Genomic DNA, 12748 nt, shown 5'->3' with positions numbered 1-12748 from the left:
CAATTAGGGAAATTTGTGTTTGATTGATTACTTCTTTGTTGTAATAATGCTTCTTGGCAACAAATCGTATTTCCATTACATTTGTAATGGAAATGCATTTGTACGCTGGGCAGGAGAGTTGAGTATGTAATTGGTAAATGGACCGAACTTATATAGCGCCTTTCCAGTCATACAGACCACTCAAAGTGCTTTACACTAGAGCCACATTCACCCAATCACACTTACAAACAACCACGCATTCATACATCGATACACAGATTAATAGGCAACTTGAGGTTAAGAGCCTTGCCCAGGGGTACATCGGCATGTTGCAGGAGGAAGCTGAAATCGTGAGCAGTGAAAATGGACAAATTCCCAACTCTGCCAGTGCCAAACATGTTATTCTCTCATTGAGTGTGGGTTTTAAGATCAAAAAAGATATTGGCAATTTAATATGTCATACATAAAACATTCCAGTGCTGCATGGAATATACTATACATATACTATGTACATTATGGAATGTACATAACTACAACAGTCTGGCACCTCCTTCTACTGCTGGTTGCCAGGTTGGTCACACACTGCTGCAGGATGGCATCCCATTCCTCAACCAGCCTTCGTCGCAAGTCAGCCAATGATAAATTGTGTTGGTCACTCTGGATTAACCAGCACGTCTGAGATGATCCCACAAGTGTTTAATAGGTTTGAGACCTGAACTGCTGAATGACTTTTTCATCCTCTTCACTCCCAAATTCTGGAGGTAGTCTCTGATAGACCTCACTCTGTTGCTTCCAAAGATGAACAGCCTATTTTTTTTTCTGGTGAACAAGATGGAGTCCCACACCATCATACGGCCTCCATCAAAACATGTTTGACATTGGCAGAGAGGATTCGGCAAGTTTTTCATGGCCATAACCCACATACTGAACTCTACTGCTCAACCTAAAAATGCATTTTCTTTGTAAATGTGGCATCATTTAAGGGGAAACAGACAGACTTTCCAACACTATAAGATTTCTTGCCAAGAAACATTGTTACAACAAAGAAATAATCATCCAACCCCAAATTTCCTTACTGTTTTTGCAGTATAACCTCTTCAAGTCAAAGTGAATGGATGGACAGACGGTGTTTCTGTCAAGTTCACGGTATGTTAGATCTAAGCCATAATTGGAAAGACGTTTATATCTAAGTAAATAGGACTTTTGCCCAAATTTCATCACTGGTTTCTGCTGTGGGTGTTTTTTTTTTTTTTCTTCTCAACAGTGATTCTAAATAACTCGTGCTTTGAAAAAGCTCTGATGGAATGTCTTAAAACGAAATTCTGACAACTTCAAATTACTCCCCTCTGCACCTTCAGTCTGACACCTATTTCCTTTCAACACCATCTGAGCCTCTGTTGCACATCCAAACACACAAACACACCCACTGGCGTACATACACTCACAGTTCCAAGTCTCTTGTGCCATGTCACACACACTTTGGTTTTTTCTGGGGCTATCAAAGCGCTGAGTGCAAACTCTGTCCACCAAATACTGTTTCGTGTCGCCAGAGGTGTCTCGTTCCCCACGGAAACCCCCTGAGCTCTTGGCACGAGAACAAGTCATTATTTTCATGATAAAGGTCAGAGGCTGTCACCTGACCAAAAGCTGAGCCGAGTGGAGTTGCCTCGAGACAATGACCAAAGGTCAGCCTTCTGATTTGCCTCTCTCTCAGTGAGCGTGGACTTGAGGAGGACGGGGCTGCTCCCAGATCTGCCCGTGAGCCCCCTTTTGGGTCAGGTTGGCTTCTGGACGTGGAGCCTCAGATAATTGGACGCATGGAGCTCCATAATGAGCCTGGGGCCCTGTAATGTGACACATCTTAAAGTAGAAATATTTTAATAGGGCAATTACAGAGAAGAGGAGGATGTTTTGTGTAGAGTGAGTGATTGTTGTGCAGGGACTCTGTATTAAGGAACTCCTTGGCATTTAACTCCATTATCTATTGCTCAGCGTTAAGGACATTTCTAATGTGATTAGTCTCATTTGAGCATATCTTTTTCTGATGGTTCTGACCCAGCAGTGCAGGTCAAACAACAGATAGATCTGTATTTGCAATTACCTTCTGATAATATGCATAGGGAAAGTGGACGGCTGGATGTAGGGTTACACCCTGCCCTGATTAAACTCCTCAAAAACTGAACCCCTCCATGAGTCTAACTGCAGTCTGGTTGAATGTACCCTTAGAACCTGGAGTTACTTGACACATACACTGTTGGGGAATACTATAATATTCTGGGTGATGTGTTCACAGGGTTCCTACATATTCTCTTTTGGACCTAATTTTTAATTTGTCAAATTCTCAGTCCGTTCCTGAAGTAGAAGAAATTTGTGCCAGATATTTCTAGTAAAAGAATGATTAAAATACAGAACTGGTGGAAAAACAACCGGGTGGACAGATGAAAAACAGACAAATGGATGATGGAGGGATAGACAAACGCATCGAAGGATGGATGAACAAATGGGGTGATGGACAAACAAAATGATGAATGATACGTGGAAGAAAAACAGATGAATGAATAATTGACAGATGGACAAACATATGGGTGGATGATGGACACACTGATAAATGAATAATGGACAAACGGACAAATTTAAAATTGGGTGGACGGATGAACAATGCTGGTGGATGGATAATGGGCAAATAGTTGGACAATGGGCAAACAAATATAAATAATGGTATATGAAAATTAATGGATGAAAAATGGACAAACCTATAGATGGGTGGATGTATGGATGTAAAGGATAGATGAATGTACAGACAGAAGGATGGATGATGAACAAATGGATGGATTGACAAATGAATGAACAGATAATGAATAGAACGAACACTGGAGCAGGGAGCAAGGTCTGGAGATACAAGTGTTTCAATCCTTTAAAAAATACTTAAACAAAACCAGACTTTTTCAGGGTGAATAGAAAGTCTGTGTTTAAGAGCAGTGAATAATTTAAAACCGCTGTAAAACCCAGTACAAAAAAACACAGCTCTGTCATTCAGCACTATTCATATGCTCAGTTTCATCGCTAAATTTTGCCAGCGGCGATGCCCCCACTCAACCACCCGTCACCTCCGATCCAACCAGACACACTGACCGCCAGACCAAGCAGTCATCTCCCTGACACCGACCCAGCTCACATGCCTCGATTTAACAATGCACCCCCCGCCCCTTCAATCATCCACTATGGTCTGACTGGAGATGAGGTTAACTACAGCATAAGGTGTACTTCCAGGAGCCACCAGGGCCAATTATATCAGCCTGACAACCCCCCCTGGCTCAACCTGAGCTCTGTGGAGTGGAAAAATGCAGTTCCACTGGCTGCATCACCAGGGACCGAACACGCTAACAGTTTCTGGAGCCTGAACCGAGCACGGGCCAATTTGGCATGCAGAGGTCTATGGAGAATAAGACCTGATGAAATATATATATGATCTTCTTCAAACATGTATTGTTCTGCTCTGCTGTGTCTCACCAGAAAGGCCTGGAGTTTTCCAGGCAGATCGCTGAGAGGGGATGCATTATGACACTGAGGTTCTCTCTGCACACATGAGCCTTATCTTTTATAAACAAGTTCAAGCCTATGAAAGGGCTATAAATGTTGTGAAAGTTGTGCAAATGAATATGTTTTTCTTTTATTTCACACCAATTCTTAAAAAAAAAAAAAAAGCAGGCCAAAATATTTCAGTTTCTGATGCCAAAAAGATTGTTTGGCCCCTCAGCTCAAATACATCTGTAGGACAGCACTGACCTCTGTCGGTCACATGTTAGAACTGCATCCAGTAGCAGGATGCTGGCAATGAAGTAAAATTCACTGACATTCTGAAAACAAACTCTATTTTTAAACATTAATAAATGTCATGTTGCTTCAGTTTATATTAAATCAAACTTTGTTAAGAACAAAATGCACTTCCAGTTAAACAGACAACATAATTTATTTTATACAGAGAAGCAAATACAGTGCTGATGCTTTAGTGATGATGCTTCTGCTTGAACTGCAGTCCACAGTAGCCACACGTGCCCACCTTTGTGTCTTTATCCTGCGTGGAAACAAAAGACCGTTTCATTAGCGGAAACATTTTATCCAACCCGGCTGCCTGAAGTAGTGCTGGTAATGACCTCGACTTTCTTGTAATCTTTCAAAAATGTTCTGAAACAAATTATTGTGGTTCTCCCCTTTTAACTGGTGATTTTCTAGCCTATATACATATAATACTAAATTCAATGCCTTGTAAATATTTTTCAGACCCCTTGCAATTTTGTCTCCAGATTTGATAACTTTTCAAACACAAACTTGGATGATACATGGAAAATATTGGATTGCAATTATGGCTTTTGGAAATTATGATGATGACATCAATTACAACTAATCCCCATTTTCCTGACTCTTTTCCTTCTTTACAATTACACAATACCCCCACCGAGCTTAGCATTTCAGCCATTAAAGATTAGCATCAGCTGTGGGCATTTCAGGTAATCAGAAATTATCCAGCTGGCTAAATACATAATCCATATGCAGGAGCGAATACCCGACACTTGACATATAGCATCTAACCATTCCATTGCAGTTTCAATATTGCACACACTGATATTGCAATGATGATTTACAATTCAATATATCATGCAGTCCGAAAGCAAGACATAGTAGTTTACCTAAACTGACATGCCAGATAGGAAGGGCATTAATCAGAGAAGCAGCCAAGCGACCAATGGTAACTTTGGAGGTGCTGCAGAGATACAAGGCTCAGGTGGGAGAATGTGGTAGCAGGACAATTATTAGATCATATACACAAATCTAACCTAAATGGAAAAATGACAAGAAGGAAGTTGTTGTAGGAAGAAAGACATAAGAATTCCTGTTAAAGTTTGCCACAACCCATGTAGAGCACACAAGTGTGTGGTGGGAAGGAGCACTGGTCAGATGGGACCAAAACTCAACTTTCTTGCCAATCTGTAAAATGCTATATGAGATAGAAAGCACGGTGGTGGCAGTAACATCCGTTAAGGATCCTTTTTTTTCTCCAACAGAGAGGAATAAGCTGGTTAGATTTGATGGAAGATTGGCTACAATTCATGAAACTGGGGTGCAAGTTCACTTTCCAGCAGGTAAATGACCCTAGGCACATTGCCAGAGTTAAAAGGCCCAGTCAATGTCCAGACCTAAATCCAACGGAAAACTTGTGGCCTTGAAAACTGATGTTCACAAACGCTCTTCATTCACTGACAGAGCTTGAACTATTTTGCAAAGAACAATTGACGAGACTTTGAGTCTCTAGATGCAGAGAGCTGGTAGGCGATTAACCCAAAAAGTCCGGTCAGTATGTTGTAAAAGCCGGGTTGGACACAAATGCATGCAACACTTTTCACATTTTAACTTGAGGACAACTTTCAATAACCATATATCCTTTTCCCTCAAATGGCTCAGTTGGATGAGTGGTTGTCTGGCAATCAGAAAGTTGTAGGTTTGATTCCAGCTTACCTTCAATTAGCTTTGTGTTGGTCTGTCATACAAAATCATAACGAAATACATTGAATTTGTGTTTCTAGGATTTGCATCAACCTTTAAAGTCTGACTAACTAACAATCTCAGACAATCACTCACAGACTTTGCAGAATTCTTTTAATTTAGTCCCAGTAGAAGGTTTTCAGGCATGTATGGCCTCTTTCCACAGCATTCAACCTAGAATTAATTCGGGGCTTTGACTAAGCCATTCCAAAACCTTTAAGCTGACATGTTGGTGTGATTCCAAGGTGTGGTTAATCTTAGGTCACAAACTGATGATTGGACTCACTGCCTCAGAATTTTCTGGAGGAGAGCAGTTTTCAGGGTTCCATCATACCATGTCAGCATGCAGTGCTGTGTACTGTATCCCAGTCTATGGCTATCAGCTCCTTAGAAGTCACCCTTTGGTTGGGAAATGTATATTCTTTCTACCTATTTTACATTAGTCTGAGTATTTTAACACTTAATATCCGACATAAGCTTGATTTTACCAAATTGATGTAGACTTTGGGGTGTCCAAGTGCTCCTCCACCTCCATCACAGGAAACCACTCTGGACTCGATGTGTGTCACTGGCTCTTCTGCCACAAGCTTGATGGCAAAATTCTTATTCACCTTAACACAGCAAACAAATAAATATAAGAAACAGTTACAAATCTTTAAATAAAGTAGCCAACCTATGTTCCAAACAAAATGACAAGACATGTCAGCAACAATGCAAATAAGTTATTTTAAAACATAGTTGAGAGTAGAGCTCTATGTAATTTTCTAATAAATATTTTTCAGCAACAAGAGAGAATTCACACAAAACGCCCTATTCTATGTGCTTAAGAGTCTATTGTCTTTAAAGTTTTAAGGTTGAAATAAAATCCCACAGCACAGCAGAACCTCTACCACGTTTTACTGTAGATGTCAGAATCAGAATCAGAAAAGCTTTATTGCCAAGTACGTTTTTGGACATACAAGGAATTTGTTTTGGCGTAGTCGGTGCAATACAATACAAATTAAACAGTATAAACATATCTACAATATAATATAAATATAAGTGCACAGTTTTAAGTGAGTGAGAGTAAATATAGAGCAGTATAAGATGCAAGAGCGGTACAACAGTGCAGGTGATCATTGTGCAAGTAAAGCAGGAGTCCATGCTGAGCGTTAATGTAACACATAAAGTTGCAGGTTACAGGTGTCCTGTCAGCAAAAAAAGGGGGGGTGTGGGGGAAAGGGAGAGTGTCAGGGTGGTTTCCAGGCTTTGTTAACCAGGCTGGTGGCAGATGGGAAAAAACTGTTCTTGTGGCGTGAGGTTTTGGTCCGGATGGACCGCAGCCTCCTGCCAGAGGGGAGAGTCTCAAAGAGTCTGTGACCGGGGTGGGAGGGATCAGCCAGAATCTTCCCTGCCTGCTTCAGGGTCCTGGAGGTGTACAGTTCCTGGAGCGACAGTAGACTGCAGCCAATCACCTTCTCAGCAGACCGAATGACACGCTGCAGCCTGCCCTTATCCTTGGCTGTAGCAGATGGTGATGGAGGAGGTGAGGATGGACTCAATGATGGCTGTGTAGAAGTGCACCATCATAGTCTTTGGCAGGTTGAATTTCTTCAGCTGCCGCAGGAAGAACATCCTCTGCTGGGCTTTCTTGATGAGGGAGCTGATGTTTGGCTCCCACTTGAGATCCTGGGAGATGATGGTTCCCAGGAAGCAGAAAGATTCCACAGTGTCAATTGTGGAGTCACAGAGGGTGATGGGGGCAGGTGGGGCTGGGTTCTGCCTGAAGTCCACAACCATCTCCACTGTCTTTAGAGCGTTGAGCTCAAGGTTGTTCTGGCTGCACCAGTCCAACAGATGGTCCACCTCCCGTCTGTACGCGGACTCGTCACCATCAGAGATGAGTCTGATCAGGGTGGTGTCGTCCGCAAACTTCAGAAGCTTGACAGACTGGTGACTGGAGGTGCAGCTGTTGGTGTACAGGGAGATGAGCAGAGGAGAGAGAACACAGCCTTGGAGGGAACCGGTGCTGATGGTCAGGGAGTCAGAGACGTGCTTCCCCAGCCTCACGCGCTGCTTCCTGTCAGACAGGAAGTCAGTGATCCACCTGCAGGTGGAGTCGGGTACACTCAGCTGGGAGAGCTTCTCCTGTAGCAGATGTCACTGTGATCCCAAGTGTTCACTCTGCACAATGAGTTCACGGGCCACCTGACTATTTTTGAAGCACGAAAAAATTGAAATTTCTCTGCGATACATGTGGTTTTGATGTGGAGAGCACCTGGAAACATCCTAATGAACCTTACACACCTGCAGTGTTACAGCACATTCAAGACAAAGTATGAGTCTGCAGATCCCCCAGTTTTCCACTGCCCCCACCTTACCTCCAAGCAGCTCAAAATGCTCTGCATGGTTGGTGGTTCAAACCTGCTTGAGTACCTGTTCTCTGTGATGAAGATGAACAAGATGGTGCCCAGTCTGATAAGGCACACCTCCAAATTATTCTAAGTTTCAACACCTCAAAATCTAACGCAAAAAGTTCATGCGACAGTGATATATCATGTAAAAAGGGCATTTAAGTAGAAGCATGCTTGGCGATTTCCTCATCTCAAACAATTCATTGAAACAAGAGACAACAGCTGTGGTAAGTATATCACAACAAAAAATGTCATGTTGCCTTGAGCATCAATTGTAGCTTGACAACGACGTCTCAAGCTGTTTACTAGTCGATTTATTGTCTGCTAAGGCATGGTATCCCTCCCTTCTTGAAGCGGGGCCCTCAGGCCATTGAGGTTCTGGGCTCCAGAGTTATGAGTCTCTACGGGCCATGATTTCTCCTCGGCGTGAATGAACTTTCATCAGAGAACAGCGCTAAGGTCCAACGGTCCCTTGTCCAGCGTAAATGATAATGCCTGTGTCTGGTGGCGTGGTCAGGTACTCGTGCAGGTCGTCTAGCATGCAGACCATGCTGATGTATATGGTTTCTTATGGTCTGACGTGACACTTTGGTGTCATCCTTTAAATGTGCCTGGAGTTGAACGGCATTCGTCATCCGGTTCCACAGGACACTCTTCACAATGAACGGGTCATCAGTGTGAGATGTGGCCAAAGGACTTCAACTTCTATGGCTTTCTGTGCCTCTTCTGGTCTCTCTGTTGCAACCTGCTGATGGCTCTCTAAGCTCAGTGGTCACTTCCCTCTGAGAACATCCTGTCTGAAGGATCACAACGGTGAGGTACTGTTGATCCGATGTCGATCCGATCTCATGATGTCAGAATGTGAACAGCATGATGAACCAGGAAATGTATTGGTTGATTTATGGTTCAAACACCTGTTGTGAATTTTGTAGTTAAGCTCTTTGTTAAAGAACTACAAGTTGTGCAAAACATACTGAAACATTAAACAGTTTGACATGTGCATTCAAATGTTTAGAGAAGGTCACATTAAGTGCAGTAAAGGTTATAGTGCACATTAGGTTCATCCTGGAATTTCACCCCGAAGCTGAATATCATTCAACCTTTTGTGAGTAGTGTATGCACACACAGGAGTGTGAATAAACACAAACAATATTTTGTATTTTCACATTTCGGATTAGAACACGGTTAACTGACTTTTATGAAAAAAACAATAAACCTGTTTGTCCTAGTGCACGTTTATGGTCTTTTCCCCTTCTGTGATCGAATAAAACAATTTTACGACTAATTGTAGCGGAGCTGAGTCTCAACGCTGACCGTTTTTGTTGGTTGCATTGACTTCTTACCTCTTTCTGTCTTCCGACAAATCTTGCTCTCCTCGGATCGTTTTCATCAAACACCTAAAAGAAACCATATTCAAGTTATACGCCGAGTTAAAGAAGCAACGTAAACATGACCTTTACATTGATTTCATTAGCAGTTATCTATATCTGTTGCTTGCAAATTGAGATAAAATGCAATTACATTAATAGTCCCAATTTCAAATAAAACCCCGTGCCATTCATTAATGTGAATCAATTTAAGAAACACACATCCTGGCAGCTAAAAAAAAGAGCTGTCCGATAGTGGAGCTATAGCAACATTTTAACTAGGCTAAGGTGAACTAATAGCAGGCCTATCTTTAAGAACCAAAGCAGATCACCCATTGAAGCCTACCTGGCCGGTATGAGTGACAGCTTCGCCGGTGCTTGAAACCTCTAAGCTGTATCGGTGGACGGGTACAGCAGTCAACCTCAGAGGTTGAACAAGCACCTTAGCGTTCCTAGTGAAGGACAGAACTCTGCACACTGCGGCCGCCGCCATGTTTACAACAGTCAAGCTGCTGAGGTGAGGAAGGATACGGCAACATTTCACCCGCGGTATTGCCTGCCAGGTACAAATATTAGCTTGGTGGGAATTTTTACTTTAGTTCGTTTATTTAAACCAAGACGATAGTGAAATAAGAAAGTGAAACTATAGAAGTACTATTTTGGGCAAATAAAAGGGGAAGGCTTTTCTTAGTCATACAAATAAACAACCTGATTGACCAGACTGAGGATGTTAACTCGCTTTACCTCATAACCCGGAAGCACTTCATTAAGACCCAAATGCGGTATTAGCATTGCGGTCTTCTTTCGACGTTTCAAAGGCAACTGTCGGTGGTATAATCCTTGCTTTGATTCTACTCAGATTTCACAAGAGGTGTGTTTTAGTTTTTGACTTTATAAATTATTGCCGTAATGCGTAAGCCGACTTTAGACTTAGACTTTAGCGCTAGCAGGTCAAACTGACTTTCTCAGTCCTGGTATAAATTGCATAGTCGTTCTTCATAAGCAGTGTGATAAACGACTACCTCACAAAATAAAATATGTATATTATTATTTTTATTATTACGAGGTGGTATTTAAGGTAATGTCATTTGTTTTATAAGCTGTTTTATCTTTAATTCTCTCTTGCAAAGCAACCCTTATTGTTTTCCCCCCATTTTGTCTTGTTTCAACCCCAGGCTTCAATATATTTTAATGAGATAGAGAAACACTAAGTAGTACATAATTATGAGGGTGGAAGGAAAACAACCTCAGCGTCTTGGTAGCATTATGCTTCCACCACCACCTTGTTTTACCTTGAGGGTGGTGTGTTCATGGTGTTATTCAGTGAGGCTTTCACAGAACATCTGCGTTACTGTACTATAATGAAGTGAAATTAGCTGATTACGAGACTTCTGAAGGCAGTCAGGTTGCAGTGGTTTTATTTACGGGTATCAGAGTAGATTGGGCTGAATGCAGTGAATGAATGCCACACTTTGCAGACTTCTACTTGTAAAAAATTCTTTTAAATCTTGTATTCCTTTTCCTTCCAATTTACAATTATGCACTACATTATGTTGGTCTGTCACATAAACTACATTGACGTTTGTTGTTGTAATGTGATAAAAATGTTGAAGGTTCAAGGGATGAAATGTCCACATTTTTTAAGATGAACCTTATCTTACCTTAAACCTAACTATTTCACCTCTAAATTCCATCATGGATCTCTCTGCAGCCTTTGTCACCATGGGTCCTCTTTTGCTGAAGCACCTGGCTACCTCCCTGAGTCGACAAGTGGCCCAGATAAGCCGTTTGAATCCCACTCTTCCCAAATCAGCAGCAAGTGCGTACAGGTGTTTGTGGACAGTCGCTGCCGTCCCTCGTTCGATTCTCCTGTTAGCAGCACCTCTTCCATCGTCTGTCCTCCCGGTCCAGAGTGCACCATCCATGCTGGGTCAGTACTTGCATCTTCCCCGCATCCAGCCCGCTGTTGGGATGAAAACCAAGACAGCCCTAAAAAAGCGCTGCAAAGACTGCTTCTTTGTTCGACGGAGGGGACGCTTGTTTGTGTTCTGCAAGACAAACCCAAGACACAAGCAGAGGCAGGGCTAAACTTTTGAGAGTGCTGAGAAGTGTTAAAAATATTTACCAAAACTGTGCTGTCATAATAAATTGTTTGCCTGTTTAGTCTTGTTAATGGGATTTATGTCACTTCTTTTAACATGCAACAGAGTTGAAGATACTCAGTTTTACTCAGACTAACTTTTAGGAAAGAAAAATTAAACATGCAAAACGAATCTTAAAAGTTTTATTTATAAGAAACTTTTTTTTTTCTCAATTTAAGTTTCAAATTCAAGAAATGTTGAATACAATGCTTTAAGAAACTATTTGCCTTTCAGACATTTTTTTTTTCTTTTTTCTCACACTTCAGTGTTAATACTGAAAGTTTCACTTTAAATATAACTGAAGTGAATTAATGAAGCAGTTTTAAAATAATATTTTTAATTAGGGGAAAAAGCTTTCCAATTGGGCTAAATATGAAAATAAAATTGCTCCTCTTGCTAAATTGTTGGTTAACTGTGATTAGCCCAGTTATTGGGAGGCTCATTTTCACTAGCCACACCCAGGCCTAAATACTGGCTGACCAGAAAAATTAAGAAATCACCTAGACAGAACCAGTGTGACAACATGAAGGAGGCGAAAATATCTCAAAAGCGACACTTAATGCCTAAAGAAATTCAAGAGCAGATCTTTGCATCTATCAGACAGGAAAGGGTTGCAAGGTCATTTCAAACACCTTTGTACTGCTGCTAACCACAGTGAGAGCCAATATGGAGAAAACACAACACAGTGGTGAACCTTCTTTGCTGGAGCTGGCACACTAAAATGACTCCCAAGAGCACACTGATGATTCAACCAGGAGCTGACGAAAGAACCTAGAACAACATCTAAAGCACTGAAGGCCTCACTTGCCTGCCTCACATGAAGTTGTTTTTTTTTTTTTCAAATGTCTCGCATTTAAAGAAAAAAAAAACATCTTAATAATCCCTAAGATTGTTCAGTAGTGGCGAGACAAAAGTGGGTATTTTTGGATGGAGTGATCTCTACAATCAAACATGGTGATAGTGAAATGGTCTTGGGTGCTTTTCTTCTTTAGTACCTGGACAACAGACCTTAATGGATGGAACCTTTAATTATGCTCTCTCGCATGGTATCTTGAAAGACAATTTCTGGTCGGACTGTTCAGAAGAGCACCAGCAATCCCATCTCTAAATAGCTAACAAATACATGAAGGTTTTGGAGCGGCCTTGTCAAAGCCTGGATTTAAAACAAATTGAGATGACGTTGCATGGCCTTAAACAAGCTGTTCATACTTCAAAAAACCCTAAATGTGGCTGAAAAACAAAAAACAAACCAAAAAAGAAACAATTCAGCAGGTCAAAAATCTTCCTCAAAAGGCTCATTACTTATCAAAAACACTTGTTGCTGCCA

General features: G+C 41.5%; 1 protein-coding gene across 3 annotated transcripts; it reads right to left on the bottom strand.

Moving 5' to 3' along the window:
- Window positions 1–3930: 3930 nt before the first annotated feature.
- Window positions 3931–11348, bottom strand: ndufs6 (NADH:ubiquinone oxidoreductase subunit S6). 3 transcript variants are annotated; one of them, XM_047384770.1, is made up of 5 exons: window positions 10942–11348; window positions 9627–9836; window positions 9257–9310; window positions 6009–6131; window positions 3931–4054 (listed from the first exon to the last, which is right to left on the bottom strand). In XM_047384770.1, exons 1-5 carry the CDS (start codon window positions 11203–11205, stop codon window positions 3986–3988), a joined length of 720 nt encoding a protein of 239 aa, XP_047240726.1. In that variant the 5' UTR covers window positions 11206–11348; the 3' UTR covers window positions 3931–3985. The 3 variants fall into 3 exon arrangements, with proteins under 3 accessions (XP_047240726.1, XP_047240728.1, XP_047240727.1); XM_047384772.1 differs by lacking the exon at window positions 10942–11348 and adding an exon at window positions 10025–10087; XM_047384771.1 differs by lacking the exon at window positions 3931–4054 and adding an exon at window positions 4082–4741.
- Between the last annotated feature and the right edge of the window lie 1400 nt (window positions 11349–12748).

This window comes from Girardinichthys multiradiatus, chromosome 13, assembly GCF_021462225.1.
Source record: "Girardinichthys multiradiatus isolate DD_20200921_A chromosome 13, DD_fGirMul_XY1, whole genome shotgun sequence".
Classification (NCBI taxonomy): Eukaryota; Metazoa; Chordata; class Actinopteri; order Cyprinodontiformes; family Goodeidae; genus Girardinichthys; species Girardinichthys multiradiatus.
The sequence above is the reverse complement of the archived record's forward strand: the minus strand, read 5'-3'. Positions and strand labels throughout refer to the sequence as shown.